Source organism: Eptatretus burgeri, chromosome 11 (assembly GCF_056783735.1).
Source record: "Eptatretus burgeri isolate ZD-2024b chromosome 11, Ebu_testis_v1, whole genome shotgun sequence".
Classification (NCBI taxonomy): domain Eukaryota; kingdom Metazoa; phylum Chordata; class Myxini; order Myxiniformes; family Myxinidae; genus Eptatretus; species Eptatretus burgeri.
This window is the reverse complement of record NC_140971.1, coordinates 83,131,768-83,158,217: the sequence shown is the minus strand read 5'-3', so window position 1 is coordinate 83,158,217 and position 26,450 is coordinate 83,131,768. Positions and strand designations below refer to the sequence as shown.

Genomic DNA, 26,450 nt, shown 5'->3' with positions numbered 1-26,450 from the left:
ATTGTGAAACTGCCTGGACATCTCTCTCACCCTTTTGCATTCTATGATTTCCAAGGTCTGGGTGGCTCACTTTTCTTTCTCCTTCATCCCCGTCTGTCAACTGTCGGATTTGCCTTAACACCACGCTACGGAACTCTGCGCTAAGGTAATATCTTGCCACTGCAGATGTATTCAAACTGAATCCCTTGGTTCCCCCTGCCGTCTGAGTGTCCTTATTTATGGTCTCCTCAAGCGTCTGATCCACTGATACACGACCAAAAGGGTTATTGTCTCTTAGCTGCACAGAGAATCCTCCATCCATCATCTGTTTGTATATCTCTGGATGGTCATACACCAGCCTCGACATCTGTGCGAGATACACTGACAAATACCTCGCATAATTCACTTTATCATAAGCGAAACACCAGGGTAGCAGTGACCTTACTGAATGAAGGTGGAGGGACCAGTTGCCCTCGCGTGAAGCGCGAATCATGGCTAGCAGGATTTCAACAATGTCGACATATGTCATCCAGAACGCAGCCTTCGTCCTCTCTCGTTCCGCATTTCGTCACAATACTGAGAAAACAGGTTCAGAATGTGAACTGTTGGTTGATGTGACAGCAATTTTTGCATTGTTTCACTATCTGGATTACTGGAAATGGCACCCAACTCGTGGAGTGCGGTCAAGAACATCTCTGAGGCTTTGTCGGGATTCTATCTCTGCGAAGAAACCCTGTCATAACAACCTGAGTAGATCCTCATACACAATCTTATGAAGACGGACTCCTCTGTTGTAGTGTCTACCATCAAGAACTTTCGATATTGAACCTTCCGCAATAATGTTGTTTTCTACAGCTAGATCACAAAGCCCTGCATCTCCAAAGCGCTTGCCGAGTATTGAAAGCAGGTTACACATAGTATGGAATGTTCCCATCTGAAGAATGATTGGACTGAATCGAGCCTGATCATTCCACACAATCTCGGCCACTTTGGCATAGAGTGCCTGATCAAAAACACAAACTATCTCGGAGAGTTGCAATGAATTCATGCAACTCATGGCTTTAACCAGTACGTGATGCACCGTAGACATATTAGTAGCAGGTGCATTAATTGTTGGGAGGTACCCGATCGTATCCTTTGTGATTGAAGGGATGTCCTGGCGGGTCACAATATTGAAGCCGGTCCAGGCACTTATCGTTTGGCCTGTAGGTTGTTGTTGTCGCAAAAGCGACCAAACTAGGTTTTTTTTCCCGAGCCAACCAGCTAACAAATCTTCAAGAACTGTCGGTTCTCCTAGGGACACTGCTGGTGGACTCTTTCTCTGGCTCGTGTAGTAAGGTGGCATGACAACGTTCTGTGGTGGCAAAGTTCTCTTCCTCTCTCTGGGAAGGTTTTCTCGTCTTGGAGGAGGTAGAAGTCCAATCACTAGGCTGCACAATGATACCATTTACGCGATGAGATGTTCCAGCTCCGCTTAAGGTCTCTTCCAACCGATCGATATAATCAAAAGCAAGGACTGTCGGGACATGGGGGGAAAATACCGGACGGCAAGGCTGTGCCACTGTGTTCCTCCATCCATAGCTTCTCCAAACACAAGGCAGTCTCCAATTCTTCAAGTTTTGTATATGATGTACCATGTCCCAGACGATTTAGCAATCAAATTGTTTCTGTATTTCCTGTAATGGACTTTACAGCCCATGGCAAGAGAATGTGTTTTGGTTGCTTGTTTCGGCCAGTGCTCACATGATAAACTATATCCTGAGCAAGGGAGTGTGTAATCCTATAGCTACGGGAACTACATTTTTGGGTGTCTGAATGCCCAGTTAGCAAGACGGTGAGGAATAGTTCAAGTGACTGGGGTATCAGAATTGACTCCTGTGTCAGTTATTGTGGATACATGGGCCATTGCTGCAGGGTCTGTGCATCTTTGATATGATTCCGGAGACACGCAGCAATTCTTGAAATGTCCCCCTTGGAATCGGAAGGATCAGCTAAAAGTAACCGCAACTGTTCTTTCATGGCAAAATTTTCCTTGGTAAGGGCGTTAGACGTCACCAGTACCCTGTTATTGTAGTTCACTATGAACTGGAGTAGACCCGAACTTTGTCTCAAGGACACTGCGAATGTGCTTTTTTGTCGATGGCTTGATTATGGCTATACCGAGGGTATGCATGTATTCTTCAAGTTTTATGGTGAGTTGAGATAAGGGCACAATGGAGGGATTATCAATAAGCGATGTTCGGATATAATCAAACAATTGTTCATAACCATCCGACTCTGCAGCCTTGTATGCTGCCTCCTCGGCATCGTTCGTCTCCTGAGTTGTTTTTTCAGGTCTCATCCTTGTGTAGTCTTTATAACAGGAATGGTGGTAGTGAGCCTCCGCAGCGACTATTTCCCTGGATGTCAAGGCCAAAATTCTATTGTCGATTTCGCAACTTTTTCCTGTTCTGCCGGGCATTGCAACATTTCGCACCGCAACTGACCGCAATGTTTCATCCACCCGCAATTCGCGGAATTTAACGAGTTTTTCACATGACCGCCCCTTTGAATATTTTGACTCCCGGTCGCAAAATATACATTTGATGGGGTAAACCCGTTCAGAAACATCCGTAGATTGTCTTTGAGCTCGAGTTGGTTCTGTTATTGTGGACTGCGGCAAAACACTTCCACATTGACCTGCACGTTGAGCCTCAAGGTCTTTTTTTGTTAGTAAAACGATTTCGGCAAGGTGTTTCGTATCTGATTGATTCTGGTACTTGTTCTTTAGAATCGGAAAACTGCAAAACAGGTTCATAATTACGTATTTTTGCAGCATTAAGCAATGTTAACCATGAAGATAAGTCTTTTGGTCCAGTTAATTTTTCTACTGCAACTTCCTTTTTACAAAGAATGCAAACACCACAATCAGGCTTGTGCCTCTTTGCAGGTTGGGAGCTTGTCGGGTCCATTTTTATGCTGTTCATACTCTGCGTTCACTTGAAAAATAATGCCAAATTTAGTCTTGAGAAAAAAGTAAAATGGATACATAATTCGAAAAAAATCCATACTCATCTTCGAACCCAAATTCATTGGAGACGAAACACAAAAGAAGATTATCCATACCTCAATGATGTAGTTCTGGTGGCCATCTTGGACGCCATTTTGCATTTCCAACTGATTTTTATGATCAGCAATGACACCAATACAATGTCTCACGACTCTCACAGACGACCAGTATTCATAGCATGGGTCAACATCCGTCAGGTTTTGATTATGCTGGAAAAAATAGAATTTTTTAGAAAATCGCATTTGAAATTTGTAATTTCTATTCATTTAAGCTAAAAAATTGAAACAATTTGTCAAAATTTTACCATTTACATTACATATATAGCCTCCAACTTGATTTAGGATGATTGTCCATTGCATCTAGTTGCAAAATCTGCAAAAAAAAGTATTTTGTCCCCTCAAAGCGCCCCTAGCGGATTTCCCCAAGAAAGCTACGCTATTGAAATTGCAAGCAAGCGGATTCTTAAACTGGCGGTCATAACCTACTCAAAAAATGGTGCCTCGTTTTATCCCGCAATTTGGTACCAAATTTTGGTCTGGCTCATGGACAAAAAGCACATCCCTTCTTTTACATGTTTTTGTTTTTGTTTTTCCTCCTCTCCCCCACCCTCTTTGGTTTTGTTGTTTCATCCCTGTTTTTCCCTTCCTCTTTTTGCTGTGTTTTGAATTTGTATCCAGCTGTTCACCCCACCTGTGTCTTCCTCCCACCCCTCCATTGATCTCATTTCCCATGCCAATTCTTCCAAGTATCCCCTTGCTGTTCTCTGCCCCCCCTTTCTTCCCCCTTTCCATTATGATCTTGTTTTGATCCATTCTGTGTTCTCGCTCTTCCAAAAGCCTCGGCTTTGTTTTTGCAAAACACCTTGTCAGCTTCACTTTCGATGGCCATATTCTCTGAAGATTCTCATCTTTCGGGAATGCATGAAGGCTGACACTGTCTTTGGTTGTATTGCTGCATGTGCACAATGCATATGTACGTACGTACTTTATACGGCACGCGACGTCTCATCAATTGACTCTGAGCGAGTCGCGTTCTGGAGATGACGTCAATGGCCACATGACCTGTGGTTCGCTGAACTCCACTTTTTTGAGGGGCGGGGCATAGCAAGTTGTGAAAAAGCACTACAAATGTTCAAAATATTAGTCTAATTATCCCATTGTTGATTTTAAAAAAGAAACATCAGTGATTTCTTCACAAGGAAGGTCAAGTTAATATATAAACAAGCCGGTAAGCGACATGGGTGGTCGCGACATAATTGCATACTAGTCATACAGTTTTTGACAGATCGGTCTGAAAATTTTTGACAAAGAGGTTGATTATAGTGCGCATGAAAGTCTGGAAGCCCATTTTTTATTTTCGAAAAAATAATTTTTTGGGGATTTTTCTAAAATTTCTAAGTCCCATTGCTAGGCAATGGTGGCGTCCATAGCAACGGTGCTCAAAAGCATAGAACTAGATCCTGGTATGAACCTACCTGTCAAGTTTCATCAAAATCGGTTGACTCCTCTGGCTTCCAGAGCTGTCCATTACATACATACATACAAACAAACAAACAAACAAACAAAAAACAATGACGGTAGATAGACACCCTATTTTTGAAGGACCACCATTTGAAAAATAAAACCTAAATCAAAAATCGGTTCGAGTAAAAATTTTTTAAATATCTCAAAGTGTTTAATTCCGAAGTCTCGTTTCTCCACGTTCAAAACTGTAGGACAAGTATTGAAAATACCGTACACGGTTTTTCGGCCGCTGCATAGCAACGGCCTTAGCAATGAAACTTAAACGCGCACACTCCCAGCGCATATGGCACTTATCGCCAAGTTTCATCGAAATCGGTTTGCTGGTTTGTGCTGTAGAGCCTCACACACACACACACACACACACACACACACACACACACACACACACACACACACACACACACACACACACACACACACACACACACACACACACACACACACACACACACACACACGGAAAACCCGACAATAAGGGTACTCCAGCGACCACCCAATAACCAGAAACTTTTTAATTACATGGGACCTTTCTGGAGGAAATGTGTAGAGTGCAGAGTAAGTACATTCCAATGAGTTGTAAAACTAGAAACAGAAAGAGACCAGGGTGGTTGAGCAGTGAGATAAGGTATGCTATTAATGAGAGAAGGCATTTATTAAGTTTAAAATAACAGGACTGGAGTTAGATTTATATCACTATCGGAGTAAACAGAGGCAAGTTAAGAAAATAACTCGACAAGCCAAAAGAGAGTATGAGAAGGACATGGCTAAGAATATTTAACATAATAGCAAGGCTTTCTTTAAATATATCAGGGGAAAATAACAGGTTCAGACCATTGTTCTGGGCCCATTGAAAAGTAGCACTGGGAGAGTGGTTCGTGATGAAAGTGAGATGACGGGCTGATTAAACATGTATTTTTCTTCAACTTTTACACAAGAACAGTCAGGAGAATTGCCAATAGTTGAGAGTATCTATCAAGGTGGTGAGGAAGGGCTTTTACAGAAGATCGAGTTGGAGTGGAGGAAGTAAAGGAACAGCTTAGTAATCTCAGAGAAGATAAGGCTCGGGGGGGCAAATAATATGCAACCGAGAGAATTGATGGAGGTGACTGAGCAGGTAAGCGAGATGTTAACGGATATTTTAAATAATTCCCTGGAGTCGGAACAGGTACCGAAGGATTGGAGATTAGCAAATGTAACACCATTATTTAAGAAAGGATCCAGAGAAGAATTGGGAAAGTGATTCTCATCCAGCTTACAGGGGAATTCGTGCATTGCATTCCTCCAAGCCTGTCCCTCGGTGCACTGAAGTTACAGCAGAGGGTGGTGGGCTCTTGACAGAGTAGTCCAAAGTGAAGGCCCGCTGGGCTGGTTACTTTCAGCAGTTGTACCAGGCTGATCCACCAGCTGTCGCGTTGGATGTCAGGGGTGTTACTCTCCCGATTGCCGACCCTCCTATCAACTGCGGTCCACCTTCATTTGTGGAAACACAGGCAGCGGTGAACCGGTTGAAATGAGGTAAAGCTCCTGGGATTTGTGGTATCCATGCTGAACTTCTTAAGGCTGGTGGAAATGCTGTACTTGTGTCGTTGCATGCAGTTCTGTGCTCTGCCTGGAACACAGGCATCATCCCAATTGACAGGAAGAGGGGCCTTGTTATCCCTCTCTGGAAAGGGAAGGGTTATCGCCAAGACTCCCCTCTCGTGTTCAGTTGTCCTACCCTTCCTCCCGCCCTTGGTTTACTGAAGCTTGTGGCGAGGCATTTGTCCTGAAACAACTTGCCTTTGCCTCATGGAAAGCAAACCCAACTGAGGGCAATCTCAGTTCCTTCCACAAAGCTCGGAACAAGTGTGTATCTACCCTCAGGAGAGCCAGAAAACATCTTTCTCATCTCAACTCTGAATTCTCAACCCATCAACCCTCTCTCCCTCTTCAAAATCCTGGTGGCATCTAATCAAATCTGTTTCTGGTGTATGTTCCCCCTCCATCCCTCTCTTTCCTCAAATGGCTGCACTGCTGATACCACACGTGATAAAGCTGAATGTCTAAACTCGGTGTTTGCAGCTAAATCTTGTGTCCGAAACCCATCACTTTCTCTACCCACTTTACCCAGTCGCACCCAACTGTCCCTGGACTCTGTATCCTTTTCTCCTGACAAGGTGGAGAGCTTGCTTTCAAACCTCGAGTCAGATTCTGCAACCGGTCCAGACGGCGGCATCAGCCCACGTGTCCTCAAAGCCTGCTCTTCTGCTCTTGCTCACCCTCTCTCTGTTCTATTCACCCTCTCATTTGCCCAAGGTCATCTGCCATCTGCTTGGAAATCTGCTAACATCACTGCCCTGCATAAAAAGGTGCAAAAACAGATCCCTGTAACTACAGACCAATCAGCCTTCTCCCAATCATCAGCAAGGTTATGGAATCCATCATCGCTTCAGACATGAAATCCTTCCTCTTCTCCAATGGCTTGATTTCCAATCATCAATTTGGTTTCAGACCAGGTCACTCTACCCTGGATATGCTGCTTCTGCTCTCCCATCAATGGATGGAGGTCCTCAATGCCAGACAGGAAATCCGAGCCGTATCCCTAGACATATCACGTGCTTTTGACAGTCTGGCACTCTGCACTACTCACCAAACTCTCTTCCCATGGTATTCAAGGCCATCTCCACTCATGGCTCGCAGACTTCCTCTCCTGTTGCAGTCAACGTGTGGCCCTAAATGGAGTTCTTTCATCCCCTCTTCCTGTGCAGGCTGGAGTTCCTCAAGGCAGCGTTCTGGGCCCTGTTCTTTTTCTGGTTTTCATCAATGATCTCTCCGACTCTCTGGAAAATCCTCTATTTCTCTTTGCCGACGACTCCACCCTCTGCCGTTCCATCTGTCATCCCTCAGACCGGCAAGCAGCAGCTTCTTCCCTCACTGCAGATCTGGATAAAATCACAAACTGGTCCAACACGTGGAACATGTCTTTCAATCCAGACAAATCTTACACTCTCACTATGTCTCTTCGAAAGGACCGTTTAGAAAACCCCCCCATCCACTTTCTCAACAATCCTCTGGAAGAAGTCTTTTCTTTCAAGCTTCTGGGTCTCACTATCTGCCATGACCTTTCCTGGGAAAGTCACATTTCCAACCTCGCCTCAAAAGCCAGTCGCCGACTGGGAATCCTCGGTCGTGCAAAGTCCTTCCTCGGCCCTCTTGAGCTCCAGACCACTTACAAAGCTTTTGTCCGTAGCCTGATGGAGTTCTGCTCTCCCCTCTGGGCTGATGCTCCTGCCTCCCACCTTTCTCAGCTTCACGCTGTCGAAACCAGGGCATTTAAGATCATCGGCATCTCCCGCAATGAAGCTGAGTCTTTGGGCCTCTCACTCAATCACCGCAGGTTGGTCGGTGGTCTTTCTGTCTTCTACCGACTCCTCTCCAGCCTTGCACCCCCCCCCCGCTGCTCTCTCTGCGATTTGTCCCCACCACATTTCCACAGGGTGCTCAAGGTCCGCCAACAACCCCCTTCTGGTAAAACTACCAAAATCACGAATCGCTGCTCATCTTCACTCTTTCATTCCTCTTTTTTCCCACCTTTGGAATAAACTTCCTTACTCTATTCTTTCCCATTCTTCCCTCCAGGCTTTCAAAACAGCTGTTCACCACCACCTCTTATCTTCCCCCATCTAAATCCTCCATCTTTTCTACCCCCGATAATCCACCCAAGCCCACTTCCTTCAATTCCCTTGCTTTCCTTCCTGAAAGTCCCTGTAATGTCCATCTTCTCTTTGCCATGTTCCCCATCCCTCTCCCTTCCACAGTTCACCTAATGTGTCTGTTCCCCACTGTTTTGTCCCTTCCACTCCCGCCCCTCTTGTCTCATTCCCCCTTGCTGTGAGTTGTGTGTTGGCTCTCATACGAGCCTCGATAAGGTATACAAAAATAAATAAATAAACAACTACCGAGGGGTGACTCTGCTCAGAGCCGGGCAAGGTCTTTGCTCGGATAATTCTTGATAGGGTTCACCACCATCTGCTTGAACACCAGCGTCCAGAGCAGTCGAGCTTTACACCAAAGAGGTCAACGATTGACCGTATCCTTACTCTTTGTGTCCTCACCGAACGCAGGTGAGAGTTTCGGCAGGGGCTGCTTGCAGCCTATGTTGATCTCTGTAAAGCGTTTGATTCAGTAAATCGGGATGCCCTCTGGAGGATTCTTGGTCTTTGTGGGGTGCCACCAAAACTGATCACTGATGTCTGAACTAAACTCGGGTACTGAGAGTGCTGTGAGATGTGGTGATACCATCTCTGACTTATGTCCAGTTGTTACTGGAGTCCGTCAGGGGTGTGTACTCGCCCCCACACTTTTCATCACTTGTATGAACTGGATTCTGTGGAGGATGTCTGAGAGATCAAGCTGCGGTGCTTCATTTGGGAATATCAAGATCTCTGACCTTGATTTCGCAGATGATGCAGTCATCTTTGCAGAGACTCCAGATATCCTTTTGGGGTCCCTTGAGGTGCTGAATGAGGGGTCTGAGCTGCTGGTATTATGGGTTTCCTGGGTCAAAACTAAGATCTAGGCTTTCAATGACGTCTTGGATGCTGCTATCTTTCTGTACCCGTTTGTGGCGAGGATGTTGAGGTCACGGAGAGATTCACTAATTCACTATCACGGAGAGTGATATTCATGTCTCTGCTGGTTGTGTGCCAGATGTCAACAGACGTCTGGGTCGGGCCTGGGGAGTCATGGATTCACTGGATCATGGGGTGTAGTGCTGCCGGTACCTGTGCACGACGATGAAAGTCCGAGTCTTCAGGTCCTTGGTGCTTCTACTCTTGTTCTACAGATGTGAGACTTGGACTTTGACCAGGGATCTGAGGCAGAGAATTAATTCCTTTGGTAACTCGGTCTCTTCGTAGAATCCTTGGCTATAGCTGGTCGGACTTTGTGTCCAACGAGCGATTGCTGAGAGACTCAAATGAGATTTGTTACCTGCATAGTCCATGAGCATCAGCTGTGGTTGTCTGGACATGTGGCTCGTTTTCCTGATGTTGATCCTGCTTACCAGATTCTCTCCGCGAGGTCGCCTCGTGAGTGGAGGAGGCCAATGGGCTGACCACGTGCCTTGTGGTTGCAGCAAATTTATCAACATCTCAAGAAGGTGGGGATGGGCCAGGCATCTGCCTGGGGGATGGCCAGACAGATGCCCTTGGAGTACTGGTGGAAAGTGGACGCAGTGACGTGCTGCTCCACCGCATGCTCCCATACCTGACCTGATGTAATCATTTCTAAATCAAAAGAGGTGGTATTGACATTGTGTCGGAATTTAGTGAGGCCACATCTCGAATATTGTGTGCAGTTTTGGTCATCCCAATTCTGAAAAGACATAGATGCCAAAGAGAGGGTTCAGCGCATGGCTACTAGATTGATTCCGGGCCTAGCTGGACTCTTCTATGAGGAGTGGCTGAAGGAGACAAAAAATACATGAGCAGAGGGAAAGGGCGAACGACTTCACAGGATACCAATTCTTCAGTGGGGCTATCATGAGAGGACCGAGTCAAGGTGCGAGTTTGTTGTAGCTCTTAAGGTTGTGCTGTGATGTTTTTGTTTCACTTAGCCGATCTCATTTTTAGCTCGCCTGTTCGAAGAACAGAAAGCTATAGCGATACCCCCGGCATGAGCGTCAGCGTGAGCGTGAAGATGTTAAAGATTTTGGTGCAAGTTATTTCCTTTCTTATGTTTTTATCTACCACACTATTTTTAACTGATTACACTATACAAATACATATATTGCTTTAAAATTAATTAGATCAGACATCACTGCAATGCTTTATAACAAATATTATTAGACTAGTCTTTTAAAAACGATAAATGTATAAACAGGCGAGCATTGGGTGGCTTTGACACCAACTCTCTGGTAATAATATGATTTAGCCGTTAACGTATATTATGCTGACTTTTTTTTTTCTTGTGTTGTCCCTTTTCCTTGCAGCTCTCTCTCTCTATAAAGGTTTTGGATTTGTTCAGTACGAATCGTCCAATGATGCACAGCGAGCTGCAAAAACTGAAAATGGCCGCTTTTACCGAGGAAAGAAACTTGGTAAAGCTAAAGTTGCCATCACTGTGCATTACGATATTTGTTTTATAATTTTTTTTTTAATGTACATTTTACCCTCCCTAATTATTTTTCTCTCCTCCCCTCCAACGCATAGATGTCAAAATGGCTGTGGTGAAGAAGAAAGGGAAGTTGTCTACTCCAAGGTTTGTTTTTACTTTATTTTAATGCAATAAAATAGCAATTTCTTTGCTTTCACAGTTTATTCAAAGTTTACTTCATGTTTATAAAATATATTGTTATTGTATTTCTTTATTCTCCAGAAATTTGTGTGTCATGAGTACGTGAAAGAAGCACCATTTTTCTTATCAAAATTAAAACTGAAATCTGCCCAATAAGTTTTTGGCAGGGCTTCTTTAAAATGATAAACCAGGAATATTTTTGTCATGGACTTAATGAAAGCAGTGGAGTATGTAGTGCCCCCACGGCTTTCTTGAGCCCATTCTTGTTCGTCGTCAACATTAAATACCTTGCAAATGCAAATCAAACCCTCTTTCTTTTTGAAGATGAGACTGTATTGTGTTTTTGAGTGCCCACTGACAGGCAGACAGCAGCTGCATCACTCGCTTCCAATTTTGACTTTATGCTCGTCTGATAAATGGAAGATGTCAAAGCATCTTGGGAAATTGTCTCATCTTCTCACATGTCAAAGGATCGTCAAAGGAACCGACTCATCTATGACCAAGGTCTGCCACTAGAAGATGTTCAGTCTAACTTCCTGGCTGACCATAACAAGTCTGGCTTCCAAAGCCTGCCGCAAGTTGGGAATCCTCTGTTGTCATTCCTTGATTAAACCGCACTTTTTTGTATCGGAAAATGGGTAAAAGTTGGGGGTGCAGTTAATATATGGGTGGAGAAAAAATAATCGGTCTTAAAAACTATCAATGTGGAATTTCAATTGTATTACAAATTAACACTTTTTATTTATTTATTTGTTTGTTTTTAGCAGTCGGAACTGCTGTTAAGCTCAATTTCGCTATTTACATTTTGAAAATTGGTTCAGGTTAAGAGTTTGTACACCATTTTTATTAACTGTGTGTGGAAATTAAATTCATACCCGGAGTTTAGGAGCGTGGTGTATATCGAACCTCGCGGCTCTGACAATGCCAATAAACACAAAAGAAGAAGAAGAAGGAGAACACCTGGTCTCGCATCAAAAGAAGAATTATTCACAAAAGCTGGAGTCTAATATTGGAGCACCCACCTCAAGTAAGCTTGCGCTCAAACTTTCGTGCATCCGACAAAAGGCTGGTGGTGGTCATGTGACTCAATAAGGGCCGCTTTGTTTCCCTGTATGTCGTGCTCAAGATGAGGATACTGCCCAAAGACAAATTTCCAGCCGGTGTGATTGTTCGTGTGCAGCAGAAGTGTGCATAGATGAGGGATGGTTCCAGGACGGTACGCACGGTCTGGAGTAGTAGGCCGGATGTCGGTCTCTCTCGACGACGGGCATGCTCGGCCAGGATACGTTCATTTGTCACAAGACTGACGACACCCAAGTGCTGCTCCGTCGGACCAACAACGATCTCGTTGTCATCCCAGGCGGGAAGATGGCTCCTTAAAGCCCTCGCTGTGTTCATCAACAAGCCTTTCAAGGATGGGCGACATCGCTGCTGGTCTGACTGGATAATGAGTGAGGAAAAGATCTACACCAAGAGCAGGAGGATGAGAAAGATCGACCTTCCAATGATCTGTGGCTGGATCGTCAAGGTGTGGGAGGAGATACCGTCGGACATCGAGCGAGCATTTCTGAAATGCTGCATCTCCAACAACATGGACTGTGACATTTGGGAGGAGGACGAGGAGGAGGAAGCTGAAAATGGCGGTGACAGTGAAAGGAACTTGCTCTACCCTGTTTCATCAAACTTCAAAGCTGAAATTCATCAAGCTGAAAAGCTTCATCAAACCCAAACGGACCTTTTCAGGGCCACAAATCCACAAGAAATATGTATGACACCGGTATGAATCCCTTTTTCTTCCTTTTTCGAGTAACTAAAAAAAATCCTCTTTGTAATATTAAAAAATAAGAAAGAAAAATAAAAACTTCTTGGTATCCTCTTATCTCCTCTCTCTTCAACTTCTTGAAAATGAGAATAAGACTGTTGGACTAAATTAAGCAGGCATGGGAGTAAGCATGTTGATTCTTCTGTCACTTTGTTCCATACAAAGTTAATGTACAAACGTATTTATATATGGATCAGAAAATAAAATGATCAATATATTTATTTATTGCGAGGGTGAAAAAATGGGTGTGGTGAAACACCGGAGTTTTTATTTTTATTATTATTTTTTCTTTAGGGTGAAAAACGGGTGCGGTTAATACACTGCCGTGGTTTATACACCGGAAAATACAGTACTCAGTCTGAAAAGCTTTTGTTCTTAGCTCAATGGAGTACTGGTCTTATGGGTTGGTGCTCCAGCATTCTGCAACTGGACCAGCATCACGTTTGTCTCTTCAAATATATGGAACCAAAAGCTCTAGACATTATTGTCATCTCGTACGATGAGGCAAAAACGCAAGGCCTGTTGCTTTCACACCGCAGATAGTTTATTTACTGCCCTCTGTTTCTTACCACCTCTTTTCGGGTTTCAATTTACTTTTATCAGCAGTGAGACCCTCCCCATCTCCTGCAGAATACACGTTTTACCAGTCACCCCTCAGACAAGCAGTGTTCCCCTACCTTCTTCATCACTACTTGTAATCTTTCACAGGTGAAACTCTTCTCGTACAGGGGCAAAACCATGAAATGACATTTCAAAAATATTTTCTTGTTCTAAGCTGGCATCTACCATAGTTTGTTAGGGCACAGGGTCCTGCATTTGACCAGGGTGGATGCTGGTTGAGATTTTTCCAAAAAGGGCATAGACTAACCCTTTTCCCATGATTTCAAACAATAACGAAATAAAAGAAGTTCTTCAAAATATTCCCTAGTTTTTCACGATGTTATTTGTTACACTGGCAAATGATACCTTATTTTGAAGCTCATGACATTGGCTTTCGCTATTTAAATTGGCTTTACAATAGATAGAAAATATTTGAGACACCCCTAAATTAGAGTGAGCTTGGTGGTCAAAGGTCATGTGACCCCCAAATTATTTTTGTGGGTGTTTAGTATAAAAATACCTCCAAATTATACATATTTACACAAAAGAAATGCTCCAAAACATAAATTGTATCACAACTACAAAACAAATTGACAGAAACTTGCTCTACCCTGATTCATCGTCTAACCTGGTGTTGGCTCAGTGGTTAGGGTGGTGGCTTGGGATCCAAAGGTCCTGAGTTCAAGCCTCGTTGCCTGCTGAATTACTTCACCAGGGAGTTGACTCAGCCTGCCATTCTTCCGAGGTTTGAAAAATGAGTACCAGCTTGCTGGGGATGATCGAGTCATTCGAATATTCTGTGTCGGAGTGGCGACCCGTCCAGGATTGTGCCCAATAGCCACGGAAACTGCTTCCGCAGCACCGACGCTCTGTACAGAGTATGGTTCCAATGGATGGATGGATGAGTTCGAGCCCCGTTGGCCGCTGAATTAACACCAGGGGGTTGACTCAGCCTGTCATCCTTCTGAGGTCGATGAAATGAGTACCAGTTTAGCAGCCAAAAGGCTGCACACGAAGTGAAGGGGTACCGATGGATTGATTAAATCTGGTATTGGTGTGGCTCAGACATGAAGGTCTGAATGGCATCCTCATGCGCCTTAAATCCTTATAAATTCCTTGTAGACTACACATCTCTGGGCAGTTTAAAAAAAAATTGTCATTTTATTTTGAACAGGTTTAAAGTTACAAGGGATCAAAAAAAAAAAATCAGGAAAATTGTGAAAATATGTTTTAATGTCTATTCATCTATTCAATACTTAACACCCCCTATCCACAACATCTTTCTTTACAATCATATTAAAATGACAAAGAGAACTCTAATAATATGCAATGGGGGTACAGATGCAGATTAAAAAGGGTCTGGGGCCAATTGCACAGGATTACAATGCCTTGCAATGTATGTCAATAGTTTGTTCGGTCTTTATAAATATACCATGGCTTTTATTCACCATCATCATCGACTGCATTGTTACAGGAGTCCTGGCACCAACAAGCTTTTGTGCATATTTTCTGTCCTTTTTTTTTTTTTTTTCATACAGACACATTTGTTGCTACAACCAGACTTGCATGGGCAGCTCACTCGCTCTTTGCATGATTTTGGAATAGGGATTAAAATTTAGCACTGGATTCAATGTTACATTTTCGAGGATCTGTCCACAGTTGGCTGGACTGGGCAGATAAGGCATTGGGGTCAATGCTTCCTCCCACACCAGGCATTGGTAATTGGCACACGCAATGTGTTTATCCAAAGCATCTTTTGTTTGGGGGAAGGGCATCGAAGGTCTTCTTTCCCTGACCAAAAATATTTTGACGTGTCTCACTAATGGTGTCGCAGTCCTCCTTCAAGTACAATCTGTAGGTAAACTTTTCAGCCTCTGTAATTCACATCTGCGGTTAACTCTTCACACCCTAGCATATTAAATGTCTGATTCCTGCATAAATACTTTCCAGGTGGTTTTCTTCCCCCTTCCTGCAAATTGATTGACTGATTCACAACCTGTCATAGCATGAAATGCAATGATTTTTAGGTATCTCTACCGAGATGACCTAATAAAGCCGGACCAAATGTACATCCGTACGTCCGTCAACAATTTTTCTTTCCAAACTTGATGAAACTTAGTATGTGGGTAGAAGTCGATGAGTGTTGCACAACGATATAACTTTTGTCCGGGTTCAAGGTCAGGGACGAGGTCACTTAAGTTATAAAAATCGCCATTTTCAAAACCTATGTAGTCTGCCATTCTTCAAGATATTCGGCAACTGTTTATTGATTATGATAGTAAAAAATATTATCTTGTATCTAACCAGACAAATTTTTGAATTTCCTTCCCGTTTGGCCGCCACGTAACCTGGAAGATGGTCAAAAACACCTCCCGGTACAAACAAAACTTTTTACTTACGATCTTGATAAAATTTGCTCTGTGGGTAGAGTTCGATGAGTGATACCCAACGACATATTTTTTTCCCGGATTCGAGATCAAGGTCACGAGGTCACGAAAGTTGTGAAAGTCGCCATTTTCAAAACCTATCTCGTCTGTCATTTTAGGAGATATCTGACAAAGGTTCATCAATTAATTATGATGGTAAAAAAACATTATAGAGATGACCGTCACCCCCACACGGGGGTAATTTTTATTTTTATTTTTACAATCTCATCAGGAAGGCTGATTTCATGCACTGGTTTGTACTCTTTTACTGGCTGTTCCTGTGCACATCCAAATTTGTGGTGACAACTTGCTCATAAAACCAAGTGCTAAAACCAGCATGTCAGTATCTCGGCATTGGATGACAACTTGTTCATACCCATTTTTGCAGGCATCGTACGCATGGAGAATCGGCCTGGTATCTGCTTCTTCATGTGGGTTTCAGGTTTTAAATGTTTCTTTCATTCCAGACATCTAAAACATTTTCAAAACCTCCACCAAGTAGTAGCTTGTGTTCCTGGGGCAGCTCCTCAGCTTTCTCTAATAATGCTGTGGATAGAAATGCAGTGAGGTCAGCATTGTTGGCAGATGAACTGACAAATGACTTCCAGTTTGAGGGGAGTTTTACATTATTCTTTTTTTGCAGCTGATGATTTGTCTGATGGGTCTAATACTCCCTGCACGTTGTGCACGCGTGCCCAATTTTATGGACGTTTCATGGTAGCGATCAAACGGTACATCAATACTTGAGTATACTGGACCAAAGCGATTGAAGATGTTTCTGCAGAGCACACCACTCAGGTCACCAAATGTATTGGCCTTCTCTGGTTTTCCAAGTGCCTGTTTGAGTGCTGGTCCATCAATAAGTAAGCATGTTTTGGCTTCACTATTGGGCAGCTTTGCTGGAATCTGTATGTTCTTTGTCATATCAGTAATTCCACCAACTGTGATTTATTTGTTGTATGGAATTTATAGTTTCTTCCAGCAAGAGCCTGTGGCACTGTTGACAGCTCATGCTCTAAGATGCCAGCTAAGTTAACCTCTCTGCCACTTTGAGATGCCACAAATAATCTTTGAAGAAGATCTCTGTCTGCTTTGACTTCTTTCTGTTTCCCATTTGCTGTTTGAACTTCGACTTTGTCCTTCGTACTGATTGCTGTGGTTTTATTATGGGGTATTGTAGCATAAAGGTCCTTTGACTTTTCAAAAATCTAGTGGTTACAAAGAATCCCACCAGTGACATACCACTTTCTGATGCTGTCAATATTTCCTTTGTGAGCTCTTCTGGAATGACATAATTTGTGTTTAGGCATAAAAGGTCTTCATGATTTTCTGTGTTGGGAGTAAAGACTTGGAACTGCTTGAATTCCACAATCAGTCTCTGCACGTCCTCTTCATCTCTTCTGAATCTGGTTGGTCTTGACTCAAAGTGACACCATTCAGCATCTACTTCTACAGCCACATGCAATTTGAACATTTTGAAGGTTGCTTCTGCTAATCTTGCTTTTTCATTGCAAGTCAGGCACCACTTATCCCTTACAGTATTCCACCTTGTGATTCCAATGATTCCACCATTCACTTTTGACACTTTCTTATTGTGCTCTCAGGTCTGATTAGTAGATACTTAAGAGAATTTATTCATCCTTGTTACAGGAAATTTTCCCTGAACAAGTAAATGATGAATGTGAGGGGCTGATGTTGGGAGCTAGTGCATATCTGTTCAGTAGATTGACCCCACCTGGAATAGTTTGTGTGATTATATAAAGCAAACCAAGGGAGCATCCTTGCCAATGACACCAAATGAAGTTTCCATTGCCCTTCTCTCTCGGCACGAATGAAATTCAATAGGATCGAGACCATCTCCATATCGTTCATCCACATTTAAAAGATGGCCTGTCACCATGATCCTCAAATTCCTTTAGCAAAACTATGATTTCTTTGTTCAAGCTAATAAGTCTTTTGTTGGTGGCCTCTACTCTGTCCATGTTTCGATCGTTGAAAGTGGTCACAATCTCATTGGCACACAATTTGATGTCATCATGAATGACTTTGTTATTGTTTTCTGACCACTTAGTCTTGTTGTATACTTTCCCATCCATCACACGTGTTCTCTCCAAAGACACCACTTTCGACCCAGATATCCTTCAATCCAGATTCTTCAATCTGTTGTCATATTGCTTTCATGAAGTTCATTATTATGTGAAAACCACCAAGTCTGATTATGGTGTTACTGAATTCCTCCTGCATCAGCCACACAACCTCTTTTGCCTTACCTCGAGGGGCCTGGTCAAATGTGACAACAGTGTTGTCCAAAGGATTCAGAAATGTATTTGCACCTGATAAAACTGTAGACTGTGTCTACATCATATGTTTGTGCATGAATGATTGGCATATAGCTAATGCAAACAACCTTTGAATCCATATTTGAGACGACCTGATTGAATCCTGTCCATACAGGAACAACTTGGTCACTTTCGATACACCCAGCCAATCTAGTCTGGATCCATGACAATTCCCTACACCGAATGTATTGTTGTCAAAATCGTCAGACACACAGGCAGACACCAAATTGCGTGTTTCAGTGTGATATCGATGCAGAGACTGAATTTCATCATGTGAACTGAACCTCTACTTAGGATATTGAATGTAACAAATCTCTTAACGCTTTCCCTTAAGACCAGTCTTAATCCATAGGACCCTCCCCATTGCATCTTTCAGGGTCTCCACCACTACTTTCATAGGGCAGTAAATGAAAATGTCATAGATATCGAGTATTAGTCGTCAACAATTGAGTGGCGATATCAACATCACATTCACGATTTTCCTTATTAGGTCATCTCTACCGAGATGACCTCATAAAGCCGGACCAAATGTCCGTCCGTCAATTTTTCTTTCCGGTCTTGATGAAACTTAGTATGTGGGTAGAGGTCGATGAGTGTTGCACAACGATATAACTCTTGTCTGGGTTCAAGGTCAAGGTCACGAGGTCACGTAAGTTATAAAAATCGCCATTTTCAAAACCCATCTTGTCTCCCATTCTACAAGATATCCGGCAACTGTTTTTTGATTATGATAGTAAAAAATATTATCTTGTATCTAACCGGACAGATTTTTGAATTTCCGTCCCGTTTGGCTGCCACGTAACCTGGAAGATGGTCAAAAATACCTCCCGGTACAAAGAAAACTTTTTACTTCCGATCTTGATGAAATTTGGTATGTAGGTAGAGGTCGATGAGTGATACCCAACGACATATTTTTTTTCCCGGATTCGAGGTCAGGGTCAAGGTCACGAGGTCACGAAAGTTGTGAAAGTCGCCATTTTCAAAACCTATCGAGTCTGTCATTTTTGGAGATATCTGGCAATGGTTCATCGATTTATAATAGTAAAAAACATTATAGAGATGACCGTCACCCCCACACGGGGGTAATTTTTTAGTTATTTGAAAATAGGGACTTTTTTGACCCCTAGTAACTTTAAACCTGTTTTGAATAAAATGACACTGAAATTTTTTTTTTTTAACTGCCCAGAGATGTGTAGTTGGGATGCAATGTTTTGGGGCATTTCTGTTGTGTAAATATACTTTTGTGTGCGTTTAGTGTAAAAATACCCCAAAATTATAATTTGTGGGTCATATGTCCTTTGAACCCTGACTAATTTAGCAGGTATCCCAGATATTTTCTATCTATTGTAAAGCCAATGTCATGAGCTTCAAAATAAGGTATCATTTGCCAGTGAAAAGATGGGGAATATTTTGAAGAACTTGTCTTTTAATGTGTTATTGTTTGAAATCGTGCATTTCGGGGAAAAGTGTTCATATATGCCCTTTTTTTGGAAAAATCTCAGCCGGCATCCACCCTGGTCAAATACAGGGCCACGTGCCCAAACAAACTATGGTGGATGCCAGCTTGTAACAAGAAAATATTTTAAAATCATTTTCCAGGTCTCTTTTTAGATTTTTACCTCGGGACTATTCCATTTGTGAACGTAAATCTGTATTTTTGTCACGACCCATTTGGAGGTTTCCATATTTTCGGAGAAAAGCGTGTCGTTATTATTGGCAATTGAGGTACCGATTTGTTTCTTAACCCATTTCATTCGGATGGGGTGCAATGCTAACGCTTCATGACCACGATTATGTGAATTGCTCCCATATTAGTTTTCTTATGAGGTATTTTGTGGAAGTTAGCCGGGTACAAAAGCTTGCAAACTCAATCACTGCGATTAGATGTCTGTCTATGCCGATACATGTGGAAATAGCGTCCATTGTTGGATTTCCACATCACCGTTTCCTCCTCTGGACTTCACGGAAAATACCGAAGAGCCGTCTTTACATTTCATGAAGTAAAGGTGCGATTCTGCTGCACATAAACAAAAACAAAAACCTGATGATTGTTTGTCGCGGTGAAGTTTGTGACCACATGATACGAGGGCAATGAAACTTAACAAATAACTTTGATGCAGGAGGCCATTTGGTGCATCATGCCTGTGCCGCACCATCACATTAAATAAATCCATCAAGCTCTTGACTCAGATTCACTTGGGGGGTGGGGTGGTGGAGGAGGGTGAAGTGAGGATGAGAAAAGTGTGGCAGGCACAGGAATTAGTTTTATAAATGCAAATAAATGAAATATTTTAAAACATTTATTTATTACGACATGCAGCTTGCCCTTGTACACATGGCATAGTGTGTGTTTACTGGCCTCTGTTGGAGCGGGTGGTTAGAATTGTTAATTCCGTTTGTCTCTCTGGAGAACATGACCAATTTTTACCTCCCCTGTGGATTTGCCACTGAAGCCGAGCAAAAATGGTTTCTCGTGCTAAATCTGCACTGGTCGTTCATGACCACCACACAAATAACGGTTTGTTATAAGTTATTAGAAGAACGACAGAAACAGAGAATCCCGGGCCAAAAAAAATGCTGTCATGAAAATGGGCAGATAAATAAAGTAAGTACACTCGCGATCTGATGTAACAAAAACCCACTGAATACCGGAAATGTAATCTCATCAAAATGGCCACGAGCGCACAACAGAGGGTACCAGGCGAGGTATTTTGGGCAGACATCATGGCATTAACAAAACAAGTCCAATGTCCGCCAAGTAAAGAAATACGCAGAAAACATAAGGGGATAGTGAATGCTCTGGTCTGGTTTGCACTGGAGCAATGGGGAGTCCGGGAAACGGCTTCATTACTTGATGCGTGAATTTAAAGGGGGTAAACTGGTGAATGCTCTGGTTTTGTACCACAAGCAAGGATGATTCCAGTAAACCACTCCATTACATGATGTATTATGAAATGTAATGTAAATACACCCCCATCCTCCCCCTATAACACTTGTATTAAAAGTCCTGCAAATGTATGTGGTATTCAGTATTCATTTGTTTTATGACAAAATGCTATACCAACTAACTGAAAATAATTTTCCCAGCAATGGCTGTTCAAATTAAAAAATAATAATAATAATCTTTCCCAAATATCACTTTCATTTGCATAATTTTTTTATTTTGTTACAATTTGAAGAGGATCACCCCCATAATGCATATTCTGCCATCAAATTTTCCAGGGGGGTGGGAGGGGGGGAGGTTGAAACCCAGAACCACCGCATTGTAAGAAGTCGTATTGCTCTTTACTTTCCTTTTTTCAAAAGTTCTGCGATTTCACCCATGATCCTTTCTACCTCCATTAACCGTAACTCATCCCAATTATTTTCAGTTTACTGGTTCATCCCCTTATATTTCCTTGCTTTTTGATTAATTCCCTTGTTTGTTGTATCCAGCTGTGGTTCCACTGTCACTTTATTTTTATTTTTATTTTATTATTATTATTATTATTTTTAGCTCACCTGGATTTAGTCTGGTGAACTTATGCGATCGAGCAGGGTCGGTCGGTGAGTGTCTGTAAACACTTGTCATTATTGCATGAACCAAACACTATTTTGATGAAACTTGGCCACAAGCTTCACATCTTATGCCTAACGAAGGTGTGTTGAACGTATCAAAATCTGCGCTCCTTATCAGGTTGAAATTGGGCCTAAACGCAAAAATATTCCTCCCAAAACCGACAGGGGGCATTCCATCAACAGCACAGCCATGCTCTCAGACAAAAACATGACCTGCAATCAGCATCGAGAGGGCTTCCATTCAACCAATCATGTGACCAGATTCTGCACATGAACAAAATTTCAATATTTTATGATGTCATTTACTGTTGCTCATGATCCAGGTGAGCTTCAGAACCCATGGTCCTATATTTATTGCTGTTAACTTCTTCACCTTGCTCCTAAATGATGACAAAATATTTGCTGATGAATCTACCTTTCACTGACATTCTTCATACTTCAGACAGACAGACAGGCAGCATCCTCTTCCTTCTCTTCAGACCTTGAAAATAAAAATCACCAACTAGTCAAACACTTGCAATATGGCTTTTGACCCTGAGAAATTCTCACTCTCACTCACACTCTTGAGCAAACAACATTTCAAGGTTGGCCTCCAAAGACAGTCACCGACTGGGTATCCTCTGTCGTGCAAGGTCTTTCCTTGGCCAGTCAACTTTTAACAACCTACAAGGCCTTCTTTTGCAGCTTGATGGAGTACTGCTCTCTCCTTGGGGCTGGCACCCCTGCCTCACACCTCGCCCTTCTTAATGCCATAGAAAGCAAAGCCCTCAAAATCATTGGGCTCTCCTGTGATGAAGCTGTGCATAGTCATTACTTTCGTATTGCAGGTAGATTGGTGGCCTCTCTGTATTCTCCTGCTTCCTCTTTTGTCTTGCACCCTCTTTGCTCTGTCCCTCCCAGGTTTCTGCAGGGTGCACATTGTCTGCCACTACCCTGATTATCTAAACTCCAAAATTTCCAGGCTCACTGCTCACCCTTGCTTATTTGTTCCTCTCTTCTTTTGCCTGTGGAAGTTAGGGAATTTTAGCAAATTGTATTGACCATCTGTGAAAAATTGCTTACCAAAAAATTTCTTCACCAACGTATTCATCTAGGTGTCTACTAACACCTATCAATTAGTGCAAACCCAAATCCTTGTGGAAAATTCTGGGGAGGCAATCAAAGTTCGGGTGCTCAGAGGGCCTGCGCGAAAAAATCGGAAAATTAACTTTTGCCAATATTGACTTGTGGGATGTCTAACTAGTGGTTTTTTGGGGTGCTGAATTGATTCCAACCATTATTTTTGAGAAAAAAACACTCCTTGATCATATAAAGTGTATTTTATTGACATTTTTAACAGAACTGTGCTCAATGGAAATGTTGCTTTGTCAACTTTTACAACCTTATTCAAACTCCCCAGTATCTTCCTCACTCCTCTTGTCATCCAGCTGGTTTATGTTCAGGCAAGAGTTACCATGACAGATGCCGCAAGCAGAAATACACTTGACTCCTTGCTTTTTACAGCAGCACCTGAGTGAGCTGTAGTCCCCCACAAGGTTGCAGCTGGCAAACGTCAGGAGGTTGTTTGGTGCAATGGGGTCTGATAAGGGACTGGTGCATATCCTTGCTCAGTGAGTTGCCATCCATAGTCCCGGGCATCCAACGATGGACTTTGCAGCATCAGCCAGTCTCTAGTCTGGAGGTAAGCTCGGAGAGAGTGCTGTGCTGCAGCTCCTGTTGTCGGGGGGAGTTTCTCAGGTTTTATGCTCCCAGTAGCAGCTCGCTTGCTGAAGATGTCGAATCTCAAGTCTTCCAAGTCTTTGGAGGATTTCCCATGGAACATGAGCTTGAAAAGATCACAGCCTGCTTTAATAATATCACCTTTCTCAGCTCGGATGTCCATAAACACGTCTATTGCCCTCTCTGCTTCATCAGTCTTGCAGAGCTTGCTTAGCAAAGTTGGTTTGCTCAACCCAAAAATTGCAGACACTGTATCGCAGCCAGAGAAGCTGTGCAAGAAGATGAGATACCTCCAGTATCCAAGGAGGGCCTCCCGGATCTTTCCGATATCGTAAGATGTTTCTTTGGCTGCCGTGATGAAGATCGGATGGTCTGCAACATGATGAATAAGCATAACCAGGACGTCTGTGTCCTCAGCCCTCACCTCGACAGGGGACTCTCTTCCCTCATCTGGAGCTGCGCGGACGATGGAGGTGTCAGCATCATCGGAGCATTGCTGTACACTGATTCCATTCCTACTAAATGTCTCAGCAAGGAGCAGAATGAGCTGGGCTTTGCAAGAGAAAAGTTCCTCGATAACAAGAACAACAATGATGATTTTGAGATCCCGACGAATCTGAATGTCACAGCATGCATTCTTTGTTCGTCTCAAGTGGTCATGGTCCTTGGTGGAGCTGCCATATCCGACAAAGACCACCGTTATCCGGAGGTGATGGCTCCCCATGGACTTCACAAACCGGAGGTAGCTTTCGGCAACATCCTTCCAAGTAAGGTTAGCCTCCCACTTGACATTGTGCAGGAGCCACCCACCATCAACCACAAGGCTTGTGCAGGGGGGTTGTTCGACAGGTGTCACACATGCCTTCAGAGACCTTGCTAGGGCAGCCTTGTCTGGCTTTCGCAACTTTTGATTTTTGTCAAACAGACATCGGTTTTGGTGTCAACTCAAAGCGCAGCGCTTCTTTGGTCTTGACTTCACGCTCACTGATGACAATGAGGCAGTTCAATAGCTTCAGTGAGTCAATGACCAGCTTCTCGCCATTGACTTTGGGTCCAGATCTGAGGCTTGCAAGTGATTTGACCTTTTGTTTGGCTACCATTGCATCCACAACAGTTTTCCAATCCATCTTAGCCTGTATGGCTCTGCCAACTTCTTCTGCTTGATCAGCATTGACTTGGTCTTCGGGAGTGCTGCTGAACCCAGTTGAGAAGGACACCAGAGTCTTCTTGTCTCGTGTGGCATCGAAAACTTACGATTAGCTGTTTCAGTTGCAGTGGATATACTTCTCGCATGACTATACAACTCTGTTTTACAATCCACATGTCTTCTCCGTTGTTCCAGTCCTCATTTAGTCTCCCGATCAATGCCATATCGCCCACAAGCTCAGAATGTGATAAGATCCGTGGGTGGCCTTTACTGGAGACTTTTGAGAGCGTATGCTTTTCAATCCTGGAACCACCACAGATGAAACACCTCAAGCCAGGTTCAGTCACATTCTTGTCCATACTGTCCTAAAAAACAAGACATTTCTTTTGTAAACAACAGACAGGACATGAAATTTTGACACAAAACATACAGAACACGCATACAGTGATGTGTTTTAACATTAATAGATTCACTCTACGTTGAATATATTCAACTTCTATTGAGTTGGTACACAATAATTTTGTAGCTAAAAGCTCTTGGCTAACGTCAGCTAACACAAATAATTCTACTGAGCATGAGCACAAGTATAACCAACAATATAGCAGTGGTTTCAAAAATGTTGTATGCTGGTTTCAGCACAATTTGAACAATCTGAATCAGTTGAGCCAAATTACTGCAAAACACAGTCTGAGATATCTAAAAATGTATCTTATCAATATTTTACGGCCAGGGATTCATTTTTCTTCAAATCCAATGGCTGGAATCAATTCGGCACCCCAAAAACCCCCGAGTTAGACATCCCACAAGTCAATATTGGCAAAAGTTAATTTTTCCAATTTTTTTTTTTCGTGCAGGCCCTCTGAGCACCCGAACTTTGATTACCTCCCCAGAATTTTCCATAAGGATTTGGGTTTGCACTAATTGATGGGTGTTAGTAGACACCTAGATGAATATGTTGGTGAATAAATTTTTTGATAAGCAATTTTTTTTTCACAGATGGTCAATACAATTTGCTAAAATTCCCTAACTAATGAAACTGCTCCAGTCTGTTTAGTCTTATTATACCCTCCAGGTCTTCAAGAGACCTGTTCACCACTACCTCAGCTCCATCCTTGTGATCTTTTGACCCTGAATGACCTTATTCCCAAGCACTCCCTTTTTTCATGTTATTGGGATTTCCACTCTCCCCTCCCTGCCCCCATCTCCCTTTCCCCTCTGTTTTCTCGTTGTTGGTTGGTTTGTTCCTCTTCTGTTTCATCCCTGCTTTCCCTTTCCTCTTCTCGCTGTTTCTCACTCAGCTTGTGAATCTTGTTCACCCCCATGTCCTTCTCTTCCTCCCCTTGATCTCACTTTCACTCTCAATTCTACTCTGGTGTTGATGTTTCCCCCTTTTCATTTTGCTCCCATTCTGCTCTTGCTCTTCCATGAGCCTCAATGATGTATTCTCACATTACTATTGTTATTATCTGCAAGAGTGGTGCATTGCACTCGAGTGAATATTTTGCTTTCTCTCAATCTCAGATTTCTTCCTCTGCTTTTTCCAGGTCCTCCAGATTGCTAATTTGTAATTCTTCTCCATCGTTGTCGGTTCTTGCTGTGTGCAAAAACGACATATTTCAGCATTTTGTGTAAATGTTTCTGTCGTTCTTTCCAAGTTTTAAAACCAAATTTGATCCTCATTTCTTCACAGAGGTCATATTGAAACTGCCACACAATTTGAACATCTATCATTATGCAGTCCCATTGCAGTTATAAAAATTCCATGTTATTACAACAAATATGGGCATTGTAATGCCGCTGCAGATATTGTGATAATGTGCCCATTTGAAATGACCTACAATGTCATTTTATTTAAAGTTAGTAAATCTTATTTGTATAAGCAATGCAATGAGATGGTATTTAAATTCGTCCCAAAGTTATTAAATGATAGTTTTCATGTAAATGCTGAAAAATTTATTGAAATGGTTTCTGTTTTTCCCAGCATGCAACCACCACCCCCAGTCATGCCAAGA

At 42.7% G+C, this 26,450-nt stretch overlaps 1 protein-coding gene across 5 annotated transcripts in view; it reads left to right on the top strand.

Annotated features, from left to right (window-relative positions):
* Positions 1-26,450, top strand: part of LOC147017500 (nuclear receptor coactivator 5-like) — a 178,887-nt gene that overhangs the window by 45,107 nt on the left and 107,330 nt on the right. For all 5 annotated transcript variants that reach the window (XR_015049532.1, XR_015049531.1, XM_085847211.1 and 2 more), the window contains 3 exons: positions 10,523-10,630; positions 10,743-10,791; positions 26,420-26,450. The exon at positions 26,420-26,450 is cut by the window's right edge and continues 230 nt beyond it. Coding sequence is in view for 3 of the 5 variants with exons in the window: in XM_085847211.1 (XP_085703337.1) it covers positions 10,523-10,630; positions 10,743-10,791; positions 26,420-26,450 (188 nt within the window). In the remaining 2 variants the exon portion in view is untranslated. The remainder of the gene's footprint in view (positions 1-10,522; positions 10,631-10,742; positions 10,792-26,419) is intronic.